At 37.8% G+C, this 27,521-nt stretch overlaps 1 protein-coding gene across 4 annotated transcripts in view; it reads left to right on the top strand.

Annotated features, from left to right (window-relative positions):
- PARVA (parvin alpha) overlaps nt 1-27,521 on the top strand; it is a 167,317-nt gene that overhangs the window by 118,338 nt on the left and 21,458 nt on the right. For 3 of the 4 annotated variants that reach the window (XM_072794040.1, XM_072794039.1, XM_072794042.1), the window contains exons 5-6: nt 19,931-20,071; nt 26,026-26,141. In XM_072794040.1, coding sequence (XP_072650141.1) covers nt 19,931-20,071; nt 26,026-26,141 — 257 coding nt within the window. The remainder of the gene's footprint in view (nt 1-19,930; nt 20,072-26,025; nt 26,142-27,521) is intronic. The other variant, XM_072794041.1, reaches the window with a different exon arrangement.

Here is a 27,521-nt window from a genome sequence, read left to right as displayed (position 1 = left end):
AAAAAAAAAAAGAAAACTTCAGTCCAATATCCCTGATGAACATAGGTGCAAACAACCTCATCAGAACATTAACAAACCACATTCAGCAATACATTAAAAGACAATCATGACAACTACATGGGGTTATTCCAGGGATGCAAAGATGGGTCAATACCCATAAATCAATGTAATACACAACATTAAACTGAAGAATTAAAAACCATATAATCGTCTCAATAGGAGCAGAAAAAGCACCTGACAAAATTCAACATCCATTCATTAAAAAAAAAAAAACTCAAGAAATTGATTTAAAGGGAACATAACATAATAAAGTTCATGTGTGAAAAACTTCAGCTAACATCATACTCAATGGTGAAAAACTGAAAACTTTAAAATAAGAAACAAAACAAGGATATCCACTCTTACCACTATAGAAGCAGAAGTTTTAGACATTTAGCACTCAGAGAAGAAAGAAAAGGCATCCAAGTTGGTAAGGAAGAAGTAGAGATGTCACTATTTGCACATGACATGATATTGTGCATAGAAAATCCTAAAGACTTCACTACTAGAATAAATGAATTCAGTAAAGTTTCAGGATACAAAACCAATACACAGCAATCTGTTGAGTGTGTATACTCTAATAACAGTGTGTATACACTAATAACAGATAACAAAGTAGCAGAAAGAGAAAGTAAGAAAATGATCCCATTTTCACTTGCACATAGGAGAATAAAATATCCGGGAATAAACTTAACCAAGGAGGTGAAACACCTGTACTCTGAAAATGATAAGACACTGATGAAAGAAACTGAAGATGGCACAACAAATGGAAAGGTATTTCACACTCACGGATTGGAAAAATTAATATTGTTAACATGTTTATATTATCCATGGCAATCTACATATTTAATGCAATCCCTATTGAAATACCAACAATATTTTTTCACAAAAATGAAAGAGAAAATCCCAAAATTTGCGTGGAACCACAAAAGACCCCAAATTGCCAAAGTAGTCTTTAGAAAGAACAAAGCTGGAGGTATCATAATTCCAGATTTCAAGAGATACTTAAAAGCTGTAGAAATCAAAACTAATGGTATTGGCACAAAAATGGACACATAGATCAATGCAACAGAATAGGGAGCCAGAAATAAACCCACATTTATGTAATTAATCTATGACAAAGGAGGCAAGAATATGCAATGGGGAGAAGACAGCCTTTTCAATAAATGGTGCTGGGAAAACTGGACAACTACATGAAAAAGAATGAAACTGGACTGCTTTCTAACATCATACACAAAAATAAACTCAAGGTAGATTAAAGCCCTAAATGTGAGACCTGAAACCATAAAACTCCTCAGAGAAAACATAGACAGTAGGAGGCTGGGAAGGTGGTGATGGTGTAGGAGGACCCAAGATGACCCAAATACTAGCAGAAGAAACTCCATTAAAGGTAGAGAAAAGCCCATATCAAAGAAAATAGGACAAGCAGAGACATAGTTTGGGAGTGAAACATACTGTGGCCATCTGCAATTGGGAGGAAGCTAGGAGTGTGAAGAAACAGACTATCACACCAGAGAGCCCGTATAGGAAGACAAATCTCCATATTTGGCATTGAAGGCAAAGGGGGCTGTATCTCATGAGTTCTTACTACTAGTAGACTTAAAGCCTAGAACTTTAAAAATCAGCAAGCTCTGTTCCAGGAGAGTCTGGAGGCCGTTAGGAAGCAGAGTCCCAGCCCTTAAAGAGACAGCAAGATGAATAGCCCATGGAAATACAGCAATTTGAAAAATGCCTAGGGCACACAGGAAGGAGAGTTATTTACTCATTTCAGAGCATGGCCCAGGAAGACAGGTATCACAGAGAGATCCCTCCAGGAACAAAGGAGCTAGTAGCCACCATTTACTTCCCCTGCCCTTCAGCATAAACACACAGCTCTCTACAGGAACCAGCATAACATCTACACTCACTACCTAATGTGCTTACACCAAGCCGTGCAACACACACACACTTCAGCGGATCCACCCTTCCCAGGCACACTTGCCTTAGTACTGTGTTGCAGGTTCCCTCCCAAGAAAACTGATGCAGACTCTGCCAATGCTACCTCTCCTGACCCACGTTTTGCAGGGCCTCTGTACAGTGGTGGCAGGTCTTATTTCAAAAGCAGACCAGTTCATATCTTATTAAATGCGCCACACATGGCTGAAGACCAAAAACTCCCCACAACAGGCAAAAAGAGCCTCTGTAGATGGCTAGACTGAGGGAAAAAATGGAAGACACAACAGTAAGGCATACACAACACACATAGGAGACACTTCCTGAAGCACCAAGTCCTGGGAAACAGAGGACATTGCACTTCAGGGCATGATAGGACAGGCCATTACCTTCAGAACAGGAGATTTAGCTAACTTTCCTAACACAGAGAAACAGAGAGTTAGACAAAATAAAGAGACAGAGGAATATGTCCCAAGGGAAAAAGTAGGACAAAACCATAGTAGGAGACCTAAGCAGAATAGATAGAAGCAATATGTCTGATAGAGAATTTAAGGTAGTGATCAAGATACTCACAGGACTTGAGAAAAGAGTGTAGGGTATCAGTGAGACCATTAATAGAGACAAAAAAAGAAAACCCAACCAGAGATGAAGAACACAATACATGAAATTTAAAATATACTTGGTGGAATAAATAGGAGGCTAGAGGAAGCAGAGAAACAAAATAATGACCTGGAAGACAGTATAATAGAAACTAACCAAGTTGAGCCTGTGAGAGAAATATTTATGCAAAATGAGAATAAATTTAGATTTAGGGAACTCAGTAACTCCATCAAGTATAATAAAACTCACATAGGATCTCAGAAGAAGAAAAGAGAAAAGAGGGCCAAAACTTTATTTGAAGAATAGCTGAAAACTTCCCTAATGTGGGGAAGGAAACATAGCCAGATCCAAGAGGCACAGAGGTCCCCCAACAAAATCAACCCAAGGAGGTCCACACCAAGACACATAGTGATTAAAATGCCAAAAAGTAGTGATAAAAATTTTTTTGAAGGAGCAAGAAGAAAGCCTGTTACATACAAAGGAAACCACATAAGGCTACCAGCAGAATTTTAGCAGAAACTTTGTAGACCAGAAGGGAGTGGCATGATATATTCAAAGTGCTGAAAGGGAAAAATTTGCAAGAATACTAAGAATACTCTATCCAGCAAGGGTACCATTCAGAATAGAAGGAGAGATAGAGTTTCCCCAACAAACAAAAGCTAAAGGAGTTCATGTCCACTAAACCAGCCCTATAAGAAATGTTAAAGGGGACTCTGAGTGGAACAAAAGGACTATAGGTAAGAGTAAGAAAAGTAGGAAGCCCAAAAGCAGTAAAAATAAGTGTGTCTGTAAAAATAAGTCAGAAGATTCACAAAAGGATGTAAAATATGACACTAGATATGTAAAATGTGGGGGCAAGGAAAGGAGTGAAGAATGGGTTCAAACTTAAGTGACCATCAACTTAATGTAGACTGCTGTATGCAGAAGATGTTATATGCAACCCTAATGGTAACCACAAATTAAAACCAGTAACAGATATGCAAAGAATAAAGAAAAAGGGATCCAACTATGTCACCAAAGAAAGCCAACAAACCATAAAAGAGGTCAAGACAAGGGTCAAAGAAAAACTAGGAAAACCACCACAAAATAAATAATAAAATGGCAATAAAAACATATCTATCAGTAATTACTTTGAATGTAAATGGACTGAATGTTCTAATCAAAAGACATAAAGTGGGACACCTGGGTGACTCAGCAGTTGAGTGTCTGCCTTCTGGGATCTGGGATTGAGGCCCACATTGGGCTCCTTGCAGAGAGCCTGCTTCTACCTCTGCCTGTGTCTCTACCTCTCTCTGTGTAGGTCTCTCATGAATGAATGAATGAATCAATGAATGAATGAATCAATGAATAAATACGTTTTTAAAATATATATATTATATCAGTATATATATATATATATATATATATATATATATATATATATATATATAAGTGTATAGAGTGAATTAAAAAATGAAACCCGGGCAGCCCGGTGGCTCAGCGGTTTAGCACCACCTTCAGCCCAGGGTGTGATCCTGGAGATATGGAATCGAATCCATATCAGGCCCCCTGCATGGAGCCTGCTTCTCCCTCTGCCTGTGTCTCTGCCTCTCTCTCTCTCTCTCTCTCTCATGAATAAATAAATTTTTAAAAATCTTTTTTAAAAAATGAAACCCACCTATGTGCTGCCTACAAGAGACTCATTTCAGAACCAAAGACATTTGCAGATTGAAAGTGAGGAGTTGAAGAAATATTTATCATGCAAATAGATGTCAAAAGAAAGCCAGGGTCCCGTACCTATATCAGACAAAATAAACCGTAATATAATAAGAGACAAAGAAAGACACTATATAATAATAAAGAGGATAACCCAACAAGAAGATAAAAGAATTGTAAGTATTTATGCACTCAACATTGGAGCACCCAAATACATAAAACAGTTAATAACGAACATAAAGGAAACAATCAACAGTTATACAATAGAGTGGGGGACTTTAACACCCCACTTACATTAATGGATAGATCATCCAAACACAAAATCAACAAGGAAACAGTGGCTTTGAATGACACCCTGGACCAGATGGATTTAACCAATATATTTAGAACATTCCATCCTAAAACAGAATATACATTCTTTTCAAGTGTACATGGAACATTCTCCGGAATAGATCATATATTAGGCCACAAAACAAGTCTTAACAAATTCAAGATTAAATGAACACAAATACTTGGAGGTTAAACAACATGCTACTAAACAATGAATGGTTCAACCAGGAAATCAAGAAGAAATAAACACATAGAAAAATAAAAATTAAAAGAATGGTACAAAATCTTTTGGATGCAACATGAGCAATTCCAAGAGGGCAATTTATATCAGTATAGGCCTACCTCAAAAGCATGAAAAATCTCAAATAAATAACCTAACCTTACCTCTAAAGGAGCTAGAATAAAAAGAAAAAAAACAAAACCCAAAACCTGCGGGGGGGAAAAAAAGGAAATACAGAAGATTAAAGCAGAGATAAGTAATACATAAACTAAAACAAACAAAACAAAAAAGCCCTAATAGAACAGATGAATGAAACCAGGAGCTAGTTTTTTTGTTTTAAAGATCAACAAAATTGATAAACCTCTAGCCAGACTCATCAACAAAGAGATTGAGAAAGAACTCAAAATCCTAGACAAAACATGAGAAATAATGACACCATAGAGATACAAAGGACTATAAGAGAATATTGTGAAAAGTTATACTAACAAATTAGACAACCTACCGAAACTGAATCAGTAAGAAATAGAACATTTGAACAGACTGATTACTAGTAATGAAATTGAATTGGTAATCAAAAAACTTCCAACAAGCAGAAGTCCAGAACTGGAGAACTTCACAGGCAAATTCTACAACACATTTAAAGAAGAGTTAATAACAATTCTTCTCAACCTATTCCACAAAATAAAAGAGGATAGAAATTTTCCAAATTAATTCTAGGAGGCCAGTATTACCCTGATACCAAAGCCAGATAAAGACACCACAGGAAGAGAGAACTGCAGGCTGAGTATCTCTGATGAAAATATATTAAAAAATGCACAACAAAATACTAGCAAACTGAATCCAACAATACATGAAAAAGATCATCATAATCAAGTGGGATTTATTCCTGGGATGCAAGGGTAATTCAATATTTGCAAATCAATCAGTGTGATACGCTGCATCAAGAAGAGAAAGGATAAAAACCATATGATCATTTCAATAGATACAGAAAAAGCATTTGACTAAAGTACAACATCCATTCATGATAAAAACTCTCAACAAAGTAGGTCTAGAGGGAACATACCACAACATAATAAAGGCCCTATATGAAAAACCCACAACAAATACTGTACTCAATAAGAAAAACTGAGAGCTTTCCCCCTCAAGTCAGGAACATGACAAGGATTTTACTCTCATCACTTGTAAACAACATAGTGCTAGAATTCTAGCCACAGCAACCAGACAACAAAAAGAAATAAAATGCATCCAAATTGATAAGGAAGAAGTAAAATGTTCACTATGTACAGATGACATGATATTATATAGACAGAACCCTAAAGACTCTATCACAAAACTACTGGAGCTGATAAATGAACTCAGTAAAGTCACAGGATACAAAATCAATGTACAGAAATCTCTTGCATTTCTATACACTAAAAGCAGCAGAAAGAGAAATTAAGAAAATAATCCCATTTACAATTACAGCAGAAAGAATAAAATACCTAGGAATAAGTTTAATCAAAGAGATGAGATGCCTGTTTTTTTTTAAAAAAACTATAGAATATTGATGAAAAAAATTAAAGACAACACAAAGAAACGGAAAGACATTCCACACTCATGGATTAGAAGAAAAAATTCTGTTAAAATATCTATACTACCCAAAGCAATCTACAGATTTAATGCAGTCCTATCAAAATATCCACAGCATTTTTCACAGAACTGGGACAATCTTAAAATTTGTGTGGAACCATAAAAGACACCGAACAGCTGAAGCAATCCCAAAAAAGAAAAACAAAACTGGGGGTATCATAATTCCAGACTTCAAGTTATCTTACAAAGCTATAGTAATCCAAACAGTATGGTACTGGCACAAAAATATACACATAGAGCAATGGAACAGAATAGAATACTCAGAAATAAACTTACAAATATGGTCAGTTAAATTTCAACAAAGCAGGTAGGACTATCCAGTGAGAAAAAGACAGTCTGTTCAACAAAGTATTCAGAAAACTGGACAGCTACGTGCAAAAGAATGAAACTGGACAACCTTCTTACACCATACACAAAAATAAACTCAAAATGGATTAGAAACCTAATTAGAAGACCTGAAACCATAAAAATCCTAGAAGAAAGCACAGGCAGTAATTTCTCTGACACCAGTCAAAGCAACTATTTTCTAGATAGGTCTTGTGAGGCAAGAGAAACAAAGGCAAAAATAAACTATTGAGTCTACATCAAAATTAAAATCTGCACAGAAAAGGAAACAATCAATAAAATTAAAAGGCAACCTATGGAATAGGAGAACATATTTGCAAAGACATATCTGATAAAGGGTTAGTATCCAAAATATATAAAATATATAGAGAACTCAACAACCTGAAAACACGATCTAATTTAGAAATGGGCAGAAGACTTGAACAGACATCTCTCCAAGGAAGACACACAGATGGCCAACAGACACACACACACACACACACAACATGCTCATAATCACTTATCATCAGGGAAATGCAAATCAAAATGACAATGAGATATTGCCTCGCACCTGTCAGAATGGCTAAAATCAAAAACACAAGAAACAAATGTTGACAAGGATGTGGAGAAAGAGGAACCCTTTTGCACTGTTGGTGGGAATGCAATCTGGTACAGCTCCTATGAAAAACATTATGGAAGATCCTCAAAAAATTAAAAATAGAAATACCCTATCATCTACTAATTCCACTACTGGATATTTACCTGAAGAAAATGTGAACACTAATTTGAAAAGATATATGCACCTCTATGTTTACTGCAACTTTACTTACAATAGCCAAGTTATAGAAAGAACTTATTAAGTATCTATAAATAGATAAATGGATAAAGAAAATGTAGTGTGTGTGTATGTGTGTGTGTATATGTGTGTGTATATATATATATATATATATGCAATAGAGTATTATTCGCTATTAAAAATAATGTGATCTTGCCATTTATGACAACACAGATGGGCCTAGAGAGTATTATGCTAACTGAAATATGTCAGAAAAAGACAAATACCATATAATTTCACTTATATCTGGAATCTAAAAACAAAACAAAAACAGAATCACAGAGAACTAATGGTTGTCAAAGGGGAGGGGGACGTAGGGAATGGGGAAAATAGTTGAAGTGGATTAAGAGGCACAAACTTCCAATTTTAAAATACTAAAGTCATGAGGTTGAATGGTACAGTATAGCAAACATAGTCCATAATATTGGAATAACTTTATACAGTGATAGATGGTAGGTACACTTATCATGGTGAGCTTTTCATAATCTACATAATTGTTGAATCACTGTTATTCACCTGAACCTAATATGTCACCTACAATTAAAAATAAAATTAAAATAAAAGTTTGCTATATTTCCAAGAAAAAAGCCCCAAGATTGAAATGTAGTTAAAAGTTATTCCAGGGAATCCCTGGGTGGTTCAGTGGTTTAGCGCCTGCCTTTGGCCCAGGGCATGATCCTGGAGTCCCGGGATCGAGTCCCACGTTGGGTTCCCAGCATGGAGCCTGCTTCTCCCTCCTCCTGTGTCTCTGCCTCTCTCTCTCTGTCTATCATAAATAAATAAAATAAATAAATCTTTTAAAAAAAGTTATTCCAGATTATTAGTGCTTCCCAGGGCAAAAGCAAAATATGTCCTTTTCGAGGAATGAACTTCCAACCTAGGCCACAAAGAGCTCCCAGAGACAAAGTTTCAAAGAAAGTTAAAAATCAGAAATCACAAAACACATGAGAAGCAACCACTTTGAGCAAAGATCAACAGAATAATAGACTGTAAACTCATCCCACAAATGCTATATATTAGCAACTGATCAGTTATTAAATATGTTTAAATATGTCAAAATAAAAAACTTAAAAAGGCTAATGAAAGGATTATTTTTTACAAGCTATTAGGGGCACCTGGGTGGTGCAGTCAGCTAAGTGTCAGCTCAGGTCATAATCTCAGAGTCATGAGGTTGAACCTCAAGTTGGGCTCTGCACTCAGCATGGAGTCCGCTTAAGACTCTCTCTCCCTCTGTCCCTCCCCCATACTCATTCACTCTGTCTTAAATAAATCTTTTTTTAAAAAGTAATTATCAAAATTGGACAAGTCAATGTGAAAGAGAACCAAACAGAACTTCTAGAAATGAAAAAAAAAAAAAATATATATATATATATATAATATATAATTAGAAACCTCAATGGATCAGACACAGCTAAAGAAAGAATTTGTGACCTGGAAGTTGGCACTGAAGAAATTACCCAGAAGGCAATGTAGAGACAAGAGTGCCTAAAATAAGAAAGCGAACTAAAAGAGATTTTTCTAAGAAAATCTAACATATAGCTAACTGAAATTCTAGCAGGAAAAGATAAGGAAAATGGAGACAAGGCAAATTTAAAGATATAATAAATGGGAATTTTCTAGAATTGATGAAAGATATGACTTCTCAGATTAAGTTCACAGGCTCCCAAATATGATAAATAACAATAAATCTATACCTACACACGTTATAATAAAACTTAAGAACACTGAAGACAAAGAAATGACCGAAAGCATAGAGAAAAGGTAGATTACCTGTAAAGGAACAACAGCGTGAAAGCTATCTTCCCTCAGAAGCAATAGCCAAAATATATTGAAATGAAATCTTCAAAATTTAGGAAAAAAATGTCATATGTTACCCAGGGAAAAAAGCTGTTTTCAAAAAAATGAGACTCTTAACTACAGGAAACAAACTGAGGGTTGCTGGAAGGGAGGTGGGGATAGGGTAGCTTGGTGATGAGCATTAAGGAGGGCACTTGATGTAGAGTGCTGGGTGTTATATACAACTGATGAACTACTAAATTCTACCTTTGAAACTGATAATACATTATATGTTAATTAAATTGAATTCAAATTAAGAAAAATTTTTAAATGAGAAAATGAAGTCATTTTAAGCAAACATAAATTGAGAGAGTTTACTTCTAACAGATCCTTACTAAAAGATATCTTTAAAGGATGTATTCCAGGAACAAGAAAACTGAACCCAAAAGAAAGATTTGAAATGTAGCAGAAAATGATGAGGAAAGGTCACATGGTGGGTTGAATAAAACTAATAAAACCATGCCAGTCTAGTCAACTAATATGTGACAAAGGAGGCAAGAATATACAATGGGGAAAGATGGTCTCATCAACAAATGGTGTTGGGGAAATTTGACAGCAACATGCATAAGAATGAAACTGGACCACTTTCTTACACCATACACAAAAATAAACTCAAAATGGATTAAAGGCCTAAATGTAAGACCTGAAACCATAAAAATCTTACAAGAGAACATAAGCAGTAATTTCTTTGACATTGGCCATAGCAATATTTTTCTAGATATGTCTCCTAAGATAAGGGAAACAAAAATAAACTAGGGGTATTACATCAAAATAAAGAGTTTGTACAGTGAAAAAAAACACCAAAAAAAAAAAAAAACACAAAAAAACAAAAAGGCAACCTACTGAATGGGAGAAGATATTTGAAAACAATATATTGGATAGGGTGTTAAAATCTAAAATATATAAAGAACTTATACAACTCAACCAAAAAAAATCAGATAACTCAGTTAAAAACAGGCAGAGGACCTGAATAGAACATTTTTCTAAAGATGACATGTAGATGGACAACAGACACATGATAAGATACCCAACATCAGTAATCTTCAGGGAAATGCAAATTAAATACATATTTTTCCAAAGGAAACAAAAACACTAATTTGAAGATCTATACACCTCAATGTTTATTGCAGCATTATTTATAATAACCAAGATATGGAAACAACTCAAATGTCCATCGACATGAATGGATAAAGAAGTGTGCATATATATACGTATATACAATGGAATATTAGCCATGAAAAAGAATGAGATCTTGCCATTTGTGACAGCATGGATAGGCCTAGAGGGTATTAGGCTAGGTGCCATAAGTCAGACTGAGAAAGCCAAATATCATATGATTTCACTTATGTGGAATGTGAAAAACATAACCAATGAATAAACAAAAAGCAGAATCATACCTGTAAATACAGAGGACAAGTTCATGGTTGCCAGAAGGAAGGGACAGAGGATAGGCAAAATGAACAAAGGAGAATGGGAGATACAGGCTTCCAGTTATGGAATGAATAAATCATGGGAATAAAATGTACAGTATAGGAAATATAGTCAGTGATACTGTAATAGCACTATATGGTGACACATGGTAACTACACTTGGGAGCATAGCCTAATGCACAGAGATGCTGAGTCACTATCTTGTATACCTGAAACAATATAACATTGTATGAACTATACTCAAAATTTTTAATAAAATAAAATAACTTATAATTAAAAAGATCACCATGATGGGTAGATTGAAGCAATAATTATTCTGTATGTTAGTAAATTGAACACCAATAAAAAATAAATTAAAAAAAAATCACAATAATGTCTAAATTATTGATTTAAGAAATTAAGATAGAATCCCAGACAACTATAACACTTAAGTCAGGAAGAGTGTGATTCAAGTCAAAGTATCCTCTTAAGTCCTGTATTATTTAGTATACAAGCTAAGTGCAGTAAGTCAGACTCAGAAAGCCTGTATTGTTTCTATTTCAGTTAAATACACATGGCAAATTTTTTAGGCTAGCCACTAAAATAATAAAACAGAGTGTATAGCCTCCCTACTAGTAATTGGGGGAAAAAATGAAATGAGAGAGAATAGAAACCTTCATCCAAAAGAAATCATACCTGTGGAAGGGTGGATAAAGAACCAGAAAAAGCAGAATAATAAAAAGTTGAAAATAAGTTGGGAGAAGTGGATCCAAGTATATTGATGAACGCATTCAATATAAATTGACTTTATCCATTTAAAAGACAAAGATTGCCAAACTAAATAGCCCAACAACATCTTGCTATATGCTATTTATAAGAGACACTCTAAATTTATGGAAACAAAGAATGATTTAAAGAGTGGAAATAATTAGGGGCACCTGAGTGGCTCAATCAGTTAGGCATCCTCATGGTGGTGAGTTCAAATCCCACATTGGGGGACACCTGGGTGGCTCAGTGGTTGAATGTCTTCCTTCGGCTCAGGGCATGATCCCAGGGCCCTGGGAAGAGGTCCCACATCAGGTTTCCCATGGGGAGCCTGCTTCTCCCTCTGCCTGTCTCTGCCTCTCTCTGTGTGTCTCTCATGAATAAACAAATAAAATCTTTTTTAAAAATCCCACATTGGAGTGGTTTAAAAAGTGGAAACAATTACACACACTAGACTAATACTAATTAAAAGAAAGCTGGGGTAACTATTTTAATATCTGACAAAACAGACTTCAAGGCAAAAAGCATTACTATAGAAAGTCTTTACATATTGAGGAGACTAAAGCTACTAGGAAAATACATTTTTAATCTAAATGTTCTTTTATGCATAACATTATAAAATTGACAGGATTACAAGGACTTGATAAATCTTCCATCCAGTGTTAGATTTTTAACATATATCTGTTAATAACACATTAAGAAAAAAATTCATAAGGATAGAGGAGATTTGGAGAATATAATTAACCAGTCATACCAAAACTAGAGTATTCTTTCTTTTCAACCGTATATGGATGGATCACTTACAAAATCTATGTCCATAAAGTGTGTCTCAACAAATTATTATAAAGACCAAACTCTCTGGCCATGGTACAAAAAAAAAAAAAAATCTAACAAAGCCTCTCTGTATATTTGGAGACAGAAATGTAATAACTCAGGAATCACTCATACTGAAAAGAGTATTTTATGTACTCTAATTCTCTGAAGAACGGTTACATTAATAAAGTATAATATATATAGTATCTGTGTTTGTTAGAACATCCCAGTTTTTCTACCATTCAGGGAGTTGAGTTTATTCTGCTCTGTCTTGATACTTAAGAACTCTTCGAATACTATTTTATTGTTTTCTAAAAATAATCTCTCCAAAAGCACATTTGGAAGCTAAATTCAAAAACAAGTGAAAGAGTCACAAAATAATCCTGAGAAAATTTGCTAAATAGCATCCTATTTCAAAATCATGCCTATTACTTTATAACAAGTTAAACTAATGATGAACAATTTGTAGAACTATAGAAACATGAAAGAAACAATTTCATGGAAGAATAAAATTTCAGCAATAGAAAATTTTCATGTAGCTAGCTGAAATTAGTTTAATAAAGAGCAAAAGAGAAAAACCAGGGGTTTTGAGAAAGAAATTATCTTTAACTACTTAGCAACAATGACTGAAATTACTATTTAACTATAGGGATATTTGAATGGAACTGTTAAGTTTTGAGGGTTGAGTGTTTTAAAAATAAAGTAGGGGATAGAAATAGCAGAAGAGGTTCTCAAATCTTTTATTTGAAAATGTCATAAAATTGAAATAAATGATATAAGCTTACAAAATAGAAAGAACTATGTTTTATCTTATTTCCATACCCAAAGAGTGCTAAAGACTCAAACAATAATAGAACTAACAAGGAGATTTGGTAAGATGACTCTATTTAAGAAAATCTGTAAGGCAACAGCTTTTCCTTTTACTGGCAATAATCAGTTGGTAACACACACACACACACACACACACACCCAATGTTTATTGAAACTTTAATACAGGGGCTCCTGGGTGGCTCAGTCTGTTAAGCATCTGCCTTTGGCTCAGGTCATGATCCCAGAGTTCTGGGATGGAGCCTTCATCAGGCTTTGCTCAGCAGGGAGTCTGCTTCTCCCCCCCGGCCTGCTGCTCCCCACCTACCTGCTTGTGCTCGCTCTGTCAAATATATAAATAAAATCTTTTTTTAAAAAACCTTTAATACAAATAGGAAAAAGGTGGCTTATAACTATATATCTACAGAGGAATGGTTGAATAAGTTATGAGTCTTATGTGGATTTTTTAAATGAGTTATATCAATATGTACTGACATAGATGCTCATATGTTTGAGTGAGACATGTATCATATAGAGAAATGTTTAGAAACTAAAAGGATAATAGAAAAGATCAATGAAACTAAGTTGTTTTTTAAGAGATAAACGGAATTGACAAACCTTTAGCTAGACTCACAAGCAAAGAAAGGACTCAAAATCAGAAATGAGAGAGGAGTTTTTACAACTGATACTACAGAAATACAAAGGATCATGAGACTACTATAAAAAATTATACACCAATAATTGTACAACTTAGAAGAAATTGGTAAATTTCTAGAAATATGCAACCTAACAAAACTGAATCATGAAGAAAATAAAATCTTAACAAACTGGTTATTAGTAAGGAGATTGAATCAGTAACCAAAAAGTCCCCAACAAACAAAGTCCAGGACCAGATGGCTTCACTGGTGAATTCTATCACACATTTAAAGGAAAATTACTACCAATCCTTCTCAAACTCTTCTCAAAAACAGAAGAGGAGGGAACACTTCCAGGCTTATTTTACAAAACCAGTGTTACCTCGATGCTAAAACCTCCTCGTGACAAGGATGCCACAAGAAAATTGCAACAACATCCCTAACGAACATAGATACAAAAATCCTCAACAAAATATTTACAAAGTGAATTCAACAGTACATTAAAAGGATCATATGGGGACACCTGGGTGGCTCAGCGGTTAAGAGCTTGCCTTTGGCCCAGGAGACCCGGGATCGAGTCCCACGTCAGGCTCCCTGCATGGAGCCTGCTTCTCCCTCTGCCTGTGTCTCTGCCTCTCTCTCTGTATCTCTCATGAATAAATAAATAAAATCTTTAAAAAAAAATAAAAGGATCATATGCCATGTTCACGTGGGATTTATTCCAAGGATGCAAGAATGGTTCCACATTCACAAATCAATCTGTGATTTGCCACATTAACAAAATGAAGGATAATAATCATATAATCATCTCAATAGATGCAGAAAAAGCATTTGACAAAATTCCACATCCATTCATGATAAAAATTCTCAACAGAGTGGGTACAGAGAGAACATATCTCTACATAATAAAGGCTCTATATGACAAGCCCACATACCCGATGGTGGGAAGCAGAAAGCTTTTTTATCTAAGATAATATATAAAAATGTGTTGCATTTCTATACACCAAGAAACAAACTATCAGAAAGAAATTAAGAAAATAATCCCATGTACAATCACATCAAAAAGAATAAATACCAAGGAATAAACTTAACCAAGGAGGTGAAAAACCCGTACACTTAAAATTACAAGACATTGCTGAAAGAAACTGAAGATAACAAACAAATGGAAAGATATTCTGTGTTCATGGATTAGAAGAATTGATATTGTTAAAATGCCTATACTACCCAAAGTAATCTACAGATTCAGTGCAATCTCTATTGAGATTCCAATGGTAGTTTTCACAGAATAAGGGGATGGAAGAAATTGGCTTCCAGTTATGAAATAAGTCATGGGAATAAAAAGACACAGCAGAAGGAACATAGTCAATGATGTTGTAATGAAGATGTATTAAAACAAATGGTAGTTACATTGTAGTGAACATAGCATAATAAATAAACTTGTTGAATCACTATTTTGTACAATTGAAACTAATATAACATTTTAGTCAATTATATGCAAATGAAAATAGATAAAATAAAGACATTGCCCAGAAAAAAAAAATAGAACAGAGGATCCAAAAATTTGTAAATTTGTATGCAACCACACAAGACCTTGAATAGCCAAAGCAATTTTGACAAGGAAGAATAAGCTGGAGGCACCATGCTCCCTGATTTCAAACTGTATTACAAAATTCCAGTAGTTAAAACAGTACGGTATTAAAAAAAAAAAAACAGTATGGTATTGGCATAAAAACAGACACATGTTAATGGAACAGAGAGCCTAGAAATAAAGCCACACAAATATGGCCAATTAACTTATGACAAAGGAGCCTAGAATATAGATTCTTCAATAAATGGCATTGGGAAAACTGGACAGCCACATGCAAAAGAATGAAAGTGGACCACTATCTTACAACATTTACAAACACTAACTCTAAATGGGTTAGAGAATTCAACATAAGACCCGAAACCATTGTATACATAAACCACATCTTCTTTATCCATGTATACAATGGAATATTACTGAGCCATTAGAAACGACAAATACCCACCATTTGCTTCGAGGTGGATGGAACTGGAGGGTATTATGCTGAGTGAAATGAGTCAGTTGGAGAAGGACAAACATTTTATGGTCTCATTCATTTGGGAAATATAAAAAATAGTGAAAGGGAATAAAGGGGAAAGGAGAAAAAATGAGTGGGAAATATCAGAAAGGGAGACAGAACATGAGAGACTCCTAACTCTGGGAAACGAACTAGGGGTGGTGGAAGGGGAGGTGGGCGGGGGGTGGGAGTGACTGGGTGATGGTCACTGACGGGGGCACTTGATGGGATGAGCACTGGGTGTTATTTTATATGTTGGCAAATTGAGCACCAATAACAAATAAATTTATTAAAAAAAAAAGACCCAAAACCATAAAAGTCCTACAAGAGAACATAGGCAGTGATCTCTTTCATATTGATCTCAGTGATTGTGTTTTTGGGTTTGACAGAAAAAGCAAAGGCAAAATAAAATAACAACAACAAAAAAATAAGTGGGACTTCATCAAAATAAAAAGCTGCACAACAAAGGAAACCATCCACACAATGAAAAGGCAACCTACCGACTGGGGGGAAATACTTGCTAGGGGTTAATATCAAATATATAAAGAACTCTTGAAACTGAATGGAGGGAAAAAAGGAAAAAAATACAATCTAATTTTAAAATGCACAGATCTAAATAGACACTTTTCCAAAGAAGACACTCTCAGATGGCTAACAGACACATGAAAAGGTACACAACATCAGTAATCATCAACCAAAACCACAATAAGATACTACCAAACAGTCAGAATAGAATGGCTAGTATCAGAATGACAAGAAATAAATCCTGGCAAGGACATGGAGAAAAGTGAACCTATATGCACTGCTGCTAAGAATGTAAATTGGTTCAGCCATTGAACAGCATGAGAATTCTTTAAAAATTAAAAGTGGAAATGCTGTATGATCCAGTGAGTCTACTTCTGGTCATTTGTCTAAAGAAAATGACAAAGCTAACTTGAAAGATATGTGCATCCCTATGTTCACTGCAGCATTATTTACAATAGCCAAGATACGAGAACAACTTACACGTCTATCAATAGATAAATGAATAAAGAAGATATGGTGTATATATATTTATACAGTGCAGCATTATTTGGCTATAAAAAAGAATGAAATCTTGCCACTTACAACAACGTAGATGGACTTTGAGAACACTATGCTAAGTGAAATACCATATGATCTTACTTGTATGTTGAATCTTTATTAAAGAAAAAAAAAAACAAGCTCATAGATCCAGAAATGGCCAGAAATAAGGGGTTGGGGTGGGGGGACAGAGTGGGTGAAGGTGGTCAAAAGGTACCAAAAAATGAGCTATATCCATATATATTGACAAAAATACTCATGATTTATGTTTGAATGAAAAAAAAAAAGTAGCCAGAAATCTCACTTTCATTAACAGAGAAAGAATAAGAGAGCTCTTCCTGTTTGTGTGTGTGAGCATGAAAAACTATTAATAAATTTTACTTTAAGATATATTCTATCTGGGATGCCTGGGTGGCTCAGCAGTTGAGCATCTGCCTTCAGCTGAGGGCGTAATCCTGGAGTCCCTGGATCGAGTCCCACGTCAGGCTCCCTGAGTGGAGCCTGCTTCTCCCTCTGCCTGTGTCTGCGTCTCTCATGAATAAATAAATAAAATCTTTAAATATATATATATATATTCTATCTACTCAAATCCACATAATACCAATGTCAGTGCCAAAATAAAATAGCCAACAAAAATTAAAAGCAAAAAAAGAAACCCAAAGCATAAAAAAGTAGGAAAAAAGTAAAGCAGAATTACATCATCTCAAAAATTAGTAATGCAAAAGAAATTAGCAAGCCATAAAAAGTCTTCTCCTCAATAATGCCAGATGCTAAAAAACAGAATTTTTTTAATTTTAAGAAGAAAGCATTATAATGTTAGTAATGTGACAATTAAAAAATCTTGGCAAAAACAAAAAAATGAGTGTTTAGTGGGTAATGTCTAAAATCCAATTTTTAAAAAATGAAAACAGAATGGACACAGTGCAAAAAAAAATTATTGAGCTAGAAAACAGACTCAGAGACCTAAGAAGTCCAATGCCAGCTGAAGGTTATAAATATAAAAGATCACAGGCAATGATGTACCACATCAGGGCTGGCCAGAGTGGTTCTGACGCTTCCTCTCCTCCCCCACCCCCCACCAGGACCTCTCCCAAGACACTCATCACTATCCTAAGCTGGCGATCTTTTCCTCTCAGCCAGGAGAAGGCTTCAGAAGTTTCCTTAACCTAGCACTTTGGGCAGCCTCTACCAAACTACCAAAATTGTGATTGCAAAATAAAATGAAAACAACTTGTCATTTCTTCGGTAGGAGAGGATCCAAGATAAGAATTCACAGTCTAAAAATGGAAAAGGCACACATGGTCTCTTCAACTTGAACAATCAAGAGGAAGACATTCAAATATAGGCTTATTAAATCCCAGATATTGAGAATTAAAGAACGATGGCCATAAGCAACTAAAGAGAAGAGAAAGAGCACACTCAGGCCTTCACAGACGAGAAGAGCCTGAGCTCATTCTAACCAGATGCAGGAAAGAATTCTTAAATCCACAGAACCTACAGAAATTCTCCAGTGGACAATCTCATCTTCAAAGAATTAACCAAGACATATTTGACCTGGATAAGCTACAACTACTGAAAAACAAAAGAAATAAGCTACTTAGGGGACTAGTCACATAAATTTTAAATTTTTTTGTATAGTAGTCCTTTAAAATAAAGGAAAAAGACATTTTAAACATATTTCAGAGTATCAATTCTACCAATCCTGAATGAGTTGTGGAGAGTAGAATTAGGTGAATCCAGCAGCAGATAACATTCAGAAATGCAAAAGTTGTCCTAACAGATAAAAATTTAGAACGATGAAATGATTAGACTGTGTTTGCCTTTAAGTGTTACGGGGACATGCCAGTGCGTGCAGGAACAACTGATTTCAAAACGTACCATTTTTAAAGTACCACTCAGAAAAAAGAAAAATCATTTAAACTACTGTTACCCAAAGCTTTTTTATTCCCTAGATGTTTTACTTCCTACTTTTTGAAAGTGTTCTTCTAGGCTGAGACCTGGAAGTGGCCACACTGTGAAGGGCTAGGACCCAGTGCACACACGTGGAAGCAGTGAGATCTCCTGTCTTCCACCTAGCTTGCACAGCTGTAGAATGCCATCAGCTCTAAGACACTCTGATTTCAGGGATGTTAATATATGGGAAAGAAAGTAAAGAAACAATGCCCTCGAATTCATGAAACAGGACACATCGAATAAGCTACATTCTAGGTGGATTTAAAAGGAAAGAAGGTGGGGCACCTGGGTGGTTCAGTGGTTGGGCATCTGCTTTTGGCCCAGGTCCTGGGATCAAGTCCTGCCTCAGGTTTCCCACAGGGAGCCTGCTTCTCCCTCTGCCTATGTCTCTGCCCCTCTCTCTGTCTCTCTCATGAATAGATAAAATCTTAAAAAAATAAAAATAAAAAGAGGTGCTTAGAAGAGATAAATGTGATTAAGCATGACACATACTACAGAAATGTGCATACTACAGAAATGTGCAAAAGGGTTTGAATAAAGACCCCTGCCCACAGGAGGCACACAGCCCCCCTAGTCATGGCTCAGAGTACACTTAGAGAAGGCACACTTGAAAAGAAGGAAAAATCTGGAATGGTGGAAAAGGGTTCAATGATGACAGGCTGGGTTACATACCTCACTTCCCTGCTCCTGGGAGCTTATCGTGTGGGGATACAAGACACAGTCACAAGTTTTCACAGTACTGCTGCCACTAGTGCCACCATCACATGAGGGGAGAGCAGTGTCCCTCACAGAGCAGGTGCTCAGTATACACTTGTGGGGACAGGGGATGTGTGAGTGCAGGTGTACTGAGTAGATGCATGAGCACAGGTGTGCGTGTGAGCGAATGAACGAGCGAGGAAGCACGTGAGTTGGGGGTGTCTGTGGCTAGAGATAACAGCCACTGTCTTTCCCCCTTGGCATCCCAGAGAAACTTGAGAGCGAGAAACTGAACGTTGCTGAAGTCACCCAGTCAGAGATTGCTCAGAAGCAAAAGCTGCAGACCGTCCTGGAGAAAATCAATGAAACCCTGAAGCTTCCTCCCAGGAGCATCAAGTGGAACGTGGACTGTGAGTTTTACAAAGAAGGATGGGGGCTATGGTCCCCAGCCCAGGATTTCCCCCAAGAAGCCATCCAGGAAGCTGGCAGGCCCGGGGCAGGGGAGGGGTGCAGACCCATTTATCATTGAGCAAGACGTGCCCTTCCTTAGAGGACTTCTCTGCATGGCTGGGAAATAACCCAATCCGGTGTGCCTTTCTGTGCAGGGCGGTTTGTAGCAAGCTCATATGAGATTGGGAAGAGGAGGAGACTCCTCTGAGCTACTTCTGAGCCCCAGCACAGCTTTGGAAGCAGCTGTGTGATCAACTCATAGAGGCTTCAGGAGGTGGGGATCCCTACATGCAGGCAGCTGAGGAGCAGGGGAGCAGGAGCTTGGCTCTGTCCTGAAGCCCATGCCCTCCCTCTCAGCCCCTCGTTTTCCAGAAGGAGCCAAGATCTGGCTGAGGTTGCAGGCCCTGGAGCAGCATTTTCACATTCAGATTTCACAGCTAGTGTAGCTCCTGAATCTGGGGAAGTATCAACTGTCCATTCTGCTGCTGCCTTAAGGGCCCACCAGTCTAATCTGGACAGGATGAGTCTGTAACAGAATCAGCATTAAATCAGCAGATTGAGGGATCCCAATGGCAACACCAGATTTCTCAGAAGCGGCCCAAAGTTGTTTTGTTCTTTGTAAATGATGAAAATAAGAATTCAGATTAATAAGATGATTTAGATTGCGTTCTCTGCTTTTAAGTATTAAGGGGTTAAGTATTAGGCCTTCTTGCTCCCAGTTTATACAACTTACAACGGACACCTTTCCTCCCTACCAAAAACAAAACAAAACAAAACAAAAATGCCTTTCCAACTTGGGAAAGAAAAGGAAATCTTTACCCCTTAACTTAGAGGCTCAGTAGCTGCCAGACACAACCTCTTCGGCAAGTTTCTAGCATCTGACAGCAGAGGCAAGACACCAGGTGTCTCCTACAGCATAATCACATCTTCGTGCGCACCACACACAGTGCCTAACAGGTCATCCTCTGCCTGACAGAGAGAAACACCCAAGAGCAGGAGGAGGAGAGGCCAAGACCTGGGCCCTGGATGTTGCCCCCAGTGCAGGGGCTTGGGGTGGGAAGCGCTTGATTATGTATGTAGGAGCTGCATCTACAGTTTGGAAATCCACCACAGTCATGAGCATTGAGGTCTTCTGATAAAGACGCCTGCTTAGTTTCATTTCATCCTATTTCCTACTCCCTGAATATGGACCATCTCTATATACCCCTCCAAACAAAACACCTTTTCACTTACCAGGGAACACAGCTTGGGAAAGACTGAGATAGAAGAATGGAACTTTTTAAGATTTATTTATGGGATCCTGGGTGGCTCAGTTGGTTAAGCCTTCAGCATGGGTCATGAACCCAGGGTCCCTGAATCAGGCTCCCTGCTCAGTGGGGAATCGGTTTCTCCCTTTGCCCCTGCCCCTCACTCATGTTCTCTCTCTCTCTTGCTCACTCTGCTCTCTCAAATTAAAAAAATCTTTTAAAAAAGATTTTTAGGATTAATTTATTTCAGGATTGATTGGTTTCAGAGATTGAGAGCAAGAGCAAGTGGAAGTGCACACATGAGTGGGGAGGAGAGGTAAAGGGAGAGAATCTCCAGCCCCAATGTGAGGCTCAGTCTCATGACCATGAGATCATGACCTGAGCTGAAACCAAGAGTCAGACGCTTAACCAACTGAACCATGCAGGAGCCACAGAAGAATGGAACTTTTTAAAGACACTTCAGGACCATTGTCTTCAGGGGCTTTTAATGATTTGTTTGGTTCATATTTACCTTCATTTTTATAGGGAAATATATATGAGTACAACAATCCCCTGTATTACCGTTCTCATCTAGCTATTTCCATTTTTTGCCCACTACTGTCCATATCCATGCATATTTTTACTTGATGAGTCACATTCTGGTGTTTTACTTTCTCTTAATATTAGATCATATTTTCTATATTCCTGTGTGATCTTTGTACTTACTTTTGACAGCTGCTTCTATTTCATGGGGGAGATAATCCCATAGTAAATTTAAACCCTATGTTGACGTTGATCCTTTTAAGATATTTGCTCACCTATGGCTACCATCAGATGGGGCCAAGCCGAATGTCTTAGTTTGTGTCTTTTTTTGCTTCTCTCAAATTATTCCCATCAGATGGATTTCCAGAAGGGAGATGAATTACTGGGTCAGAGGGATAATTATCTCCGTGGCTAGCTCCCTGCGATGCCTGTTTGCAACCAGCAGTGGTTTCTTCCATAATGAATATGGTGGGCCCAGCTCTTGGTGGGGGAAGTTCAATCCCTCCTGTTCTCCTCTGCCTGTTTGACATTGTATCGTCTTTCCAGTCAGGATTAAGGTGGCAGCGGCAGCCCTGAGTTACGAAGGCTCTTCATGTAGGGCTCTAGAGGGTTCTTCCTTAATAACAATTTTCGTTATTAAGAATTTACAAAGATAAAAGAAATTTAAATGTTAGCATCTAACATATTTATGGTTATGCTGTATGCTTTGTACTATTCTAAGCAGTTTACATATTTTGATCCTCATAATCCTCACTCAACCATCTGAGGTAAGCATTCTGTTATCCCCATTTTGCAGATGGGAAAAGAGAGGCAGAGGGAGGTTAAGAAACTAATCTACGTAGGCTTCATGAGGCTGAGTATTGTTGTCTCTTCACTATTGAATCCCCAGGATCTAGAAGAGTGACTGGCACTTACTAAGCACAGTAATATTTGCTAAAGGAGTATCATTGTCCAAGGTCACACAGGTGTAAGTGGTAGAGCCGGGAGCGAGAGCCAGAGAGTCTGGCCATGGAGCCTGTGCACTAAGCTGCCCACCCAGAGACAGGGACTTACCAACCGGTGGTGTGCTCCATCAAGTCATGCTTGTGTTTGTGTGTAAGAAATAGATAAATAATTGTGTGTTTATGTACTTATGAAAATGTATTTTATTTTTACAAAGATGAGATCAGTCTGTGTATATTTAGAAGATGTATATCTTTACAGATCATTAGTCTGTCACTTTTAACATTATGTAACAGGACCTTGTATGAATGTATCATAAGCTATTTAATTAATGATGGATTTTGAGACTGTCCCCCCCCCGCCCCGCCCTCCCCGCCACTATCATCAGTATAGCCCGATGAGTTCTCTCTCTGCTTGTAGCCACATTTCTTTAGGATAAATACCTAGGAGTAGTATTTTAGGGCCAAAGTATATGTACATTTCTAAGGTCATAATGCATATTGTCAAATCGCCTCCAAAAAAATCACACCAATTTCTATTTCCATCACAACTCCTATTCGGAGGACTATTTCTAACTCGGCAGCTCCTTTGACACTGTTTTTCCACTCTTGGTACAGTGACTAAGTGCCCAGTTTATACAGTAGAGCCTTGGCCTTGCTCTAAATCTGCACATTGCTGTCCTGACTTGAGCGCAAAAGCACAGTGGCTCTAGATTTTGTCTAGCATCAGGCAAAATGCTAGAGCGTCCTGGAGACACTCAGATGTGGCAGTGAGAAAGGTACCCAAATATCCAAAGGTTGTTAGGATTTATCTTAATGGAGAAAGACGACATATCTTTATCCTACAGAAAACTTTGAAATAGGAAACAATCATATTTTCATTTTTTTTAACATTCCTTTCCGAGTCCCGGCCACAAGCACATGTTTGTATGTGTGTGTATATACACTTACATATGTACATATGTATTTCTATATGTATATCCATAAATGTATATGTTCACATTATTTCTATTGTTTCTGTTTAACATTATGTTATTAATATTTATAGCTACATTGTTTCAACAGCGATTTTCAGTGCATGGAAACTATTCCATTATGTGGACATACCATGATTTATTAAAGCAGCGATTATTAAACCATGCTTGACCCAACCTAATGATTTGCCAGGAGGAACTCAGGCATCACTGAGGAGAGAAGCAGCTGTGGGTGGGCTGCAGTTAGGACTTGGAGACCAGAGCACTTGTACTTTTTTCATCTGTTTCGCCTAATGGCTCTTAAAGAGTTTCTCTGCTTAATAAAAAAAAAAAAAAAAATTTTTTTTGAAAACCACTGGTCTAAACTACCCTCTGGTTACTAGACAGTGTTTTCCAGATTTTTTTAAATGATAATATATTACATGATAATTAACATCTTTGCACATGTAGCATGTGTGTGAGAGGAAGAGAGAGGGTGAGGGAAACTGTAATTACTTCTTCTGAAAAAATTCCCCGGAGGACAGAGCACTCATCAAAAGAGACTGGCATCTGAATGGTGCTTATAAAATAGCTCTGTGTTGCTTAGTGAGACCGTGAAGTACAATGTCACCAGGACTTAAGAACAATCTTTTCGGCCACACCTGCTCTAGCATTATGTTTTGTCATTAAAAAGGAGAGAGTTAGCAAATGTCCTTACAATCCGCAGTGACTGGATCCATGGTACGGCCATTGGGATCAGAAGAGCAAACCCAATTATGCATCTGCCTGGCAGCAAGCACACTCCGTCAGCCTCCTTTTCGGAGATTGTAACTGTGGGGTAAAACTTTGGATGATGCCCAAAAGCCCAGAACTGAAACTGTCTTCTGGAAGGCTGAGTTAGGAGCAGATCATCTCTGTTTGTTGGTGTGGGGAGCTGCTGCTCATAGTCAGTCAGTGGAAAACCTTTGAAAAAGCAGTGATAACAAGTAACTCTAATGAATTCCCAAGGAATGTCTGAGTCATTTCCTTTTCTTGGTGATTTCTTAAAGCTTCTGTTGAAACAGATTCATCAATCCCAGGGCAGACCAAAGGACACCCTAATAATGGGCCCAGTTTGTACTAAGTACACAAAATGAGCATTTTTTTGTTCTTTCCTTAAATGCCTCCCTGTAAAAGGAGCCCATGAGGCTGGTAGAGCTGTGAAGGCAGGTAAAGTATCTGGTGAATCTTTCCTTTTGTGAGAGAGAAGAGAAGGTTGGCATGATTTAATCACCTAGGTGCCAGGTATTGTATTTTCTTATAAATCATAATAAAAAATATCAACTGTTCCTAAGCATCTGCTATGTACTAGAAGCTTTGCCTATATTATCTCTGAATATTCGTACAACTCATATTTCTGCATAGGTACTATTATTCCCATTTGTGAGGATGAGCAGATTGAGGCTCAAAGTCCTTGAGTGGCCTACCCAAGGTCATGAAGCAGGAAACAAATACAGAGCTTGTCAAGTGAGACCCATTACGTCACAGTGTTTTTCTACTCTCTCTCCTCTCTACTGCGAAACGACAACTCATTGGTTGCCCACCCTTCCCTATTACAAGTGGTTTAACATCTAGCATGCTGCTCAATAGCTGTAGAAGCTAGTTGGGTCAAAAACATCCTCTCCCAGCTATTCCCCAAGGGGCACTGCCTACACTGACCATATACAGTACTCAAAAGAGCAACAAAACCCTTCAGATGCGTCATGCCTTCCTCAAGGGACTGTAAGCCCTGAACAAAGGAAAAGATCCAGTGTTCCTGACTCAGTGTGCATTTATGGAAGACATGTTTTGCATAGAGCCTTGGGACATGGGTAGCAGTGATAACCCAGAGAATTCTCAGTCAAGTGGGAAGGGAAAGAGGATGCAGAGCAGACATACTCATGGTTGTTAGAATAGAATGAACAAAAACATGGGGGTGGCAGAGGGCTGATCTGATCTTAAAATTCAGCAGTTATCCGGGTCCCAACTGGAAACTTGAATTAGAGTGGAGAGGCACTATATTGGAAATCCAACAATAACATGTTCCAAGAAGCAGCTCCATGGGACTTAGCCAAGAATGAGGCGGCCTAAGGGGGAGGCCTGTGAGACCCTTAGTGGAAAGGGGGGGTGGATGATAAAAGGTACATTGGGTATGGTACTGCTACATTTTTAATATCTGCTTATATTTGCCTGGAAGAAGATTCTCTAATTTTTAAATCATCTTTTATTTCAGCTGTTCATGCCAAGAGCCTGGTAGCCATCTTGCATCTGCTAGTTGCTCTGTCCCAGTATTTCCGGGCACCAATCCGACTCCCAGATCATGTCTCCATCCAAGTGGTTGTGGTCCAGGTAAGATGGCACTACAAACATCTGTGCCCTTAAAGAGGTATAGAGGCCGAGTTCATATGGGAACTAAGGCAGCCTGGGTAGCTTCTTACAAGCAGAGTGGAATCAATGCTGAGTGTTCTTGGTGTGCTCTATGTTGGAAAGCATGTTAGTGCACTATCTGATACATGTGGGCAGCAAACAGTTACATGTGCAAAGGGTGGAAGAGCAAATACTTGAATATGGGCTAGCCTTGTGGGGGGGGCACGCATCTGGGCTTTATGTGTTTTTATCAGGAGGTGTCTGTGTACTGTATATTTGAGGGTGTGAGGTGTATATGTTTGTGAAGTGTGTGCAATAGAATCACAAGAAAGGTATATCCCTGGGTGTATATCCTGCAAGCCATGGAAAATCATTTTTTGTTCATAAACAAACGAGGCACAGATATTGGGGAGAGGCAGATACCCATGCATGTGTGCATGTGTGTTTGAGAGAGCCCCTGACTGGCTGTGCCTGTATTCAGGGCACTGCTGCTTTTCACCTGCCCAGAGAAGTAAGGCTGGGATCTCAGGTCATCTTTTCCAGATTGTTGGATGGAATTTCCATTCACATATGGCTGTGTAATTTCCACAATGAGGGTGTGCTCTCTCCCTGTGACTCTCTCACTCTGCTCCTAACCCCATTACATACTCAAATTCAATTTCATTTTCCAACTTTATGCCCATTTAGGAAAGGTCAGCATTCTGTTTACTTGTTTCTGTTCTTTTCAAGTAAACATGCTGCAAGGGAGAACGCCCTAATGAGCAGCTCTCTGGTTAGCCAGGGCTCTGGACAAGAAAACAATATGGCGGCCCTGCCATCCCTTGGTGAGGATGAGTCTTGAGGGCTGGTAGGCTTTGCCTGACCCCACCAGGCCAAGTCTCCAGGACAAAAGCTAAGCTTTCAGGGATCAGATGTTAGTGGAGGGAAAGAGGATGTGAGGTGCTCCTCAGCTGCTTGGCCATGCCCTGGTGATAAAGTATTTCTTCCACACCTTCTGGGTGAGTACCTAACTTGCTAAACATCAAGGAGATATAATAGGAATGGTCACCTTGGCCCTGCCTGCCAGGAGGCAAGACCATACCTAAGGAGCAGAGAGAGAGAGGGTGACCAGAGGGCCAGGGTAGGTGCGAACGTGTGTGGTTCAGATGCTAAGTGCAGATACAAGGAACTAACTGGCCTCACGTATTGAGCATTCAACTGTGGCAAGCATTTATGTCTGCTGTGGATATGTGACTAGACCAGAGCATCCTGGTACAAGCATCTTACCAGTTAATCCAAACCATCTTTATTGTGTTATTTTCACCAGTATATAATGTTTACATTCATTTCTTCATATTTTCTAAAACTCTGATTCAAGATTAT

Source organism: Canis lupus, chromosome 23, assembly GCF_048164855.1.
Source record: "Canis lupus baileyi chromosome 23, mCanLup2.hap1, whole genome shotgun sequence".
In the NCBI taxonomy this organism is placed as follows: Eukaryota; Metazoa; Chordata; class Mammalia; order Carnivora; family Canidae; genus Canis; species Canis lupus.
The sequence above is the reverse complement of the archived record's forward strand: the minus strand, read 5'-3'. Positions and strand labels throughout refer to the sequence as shown.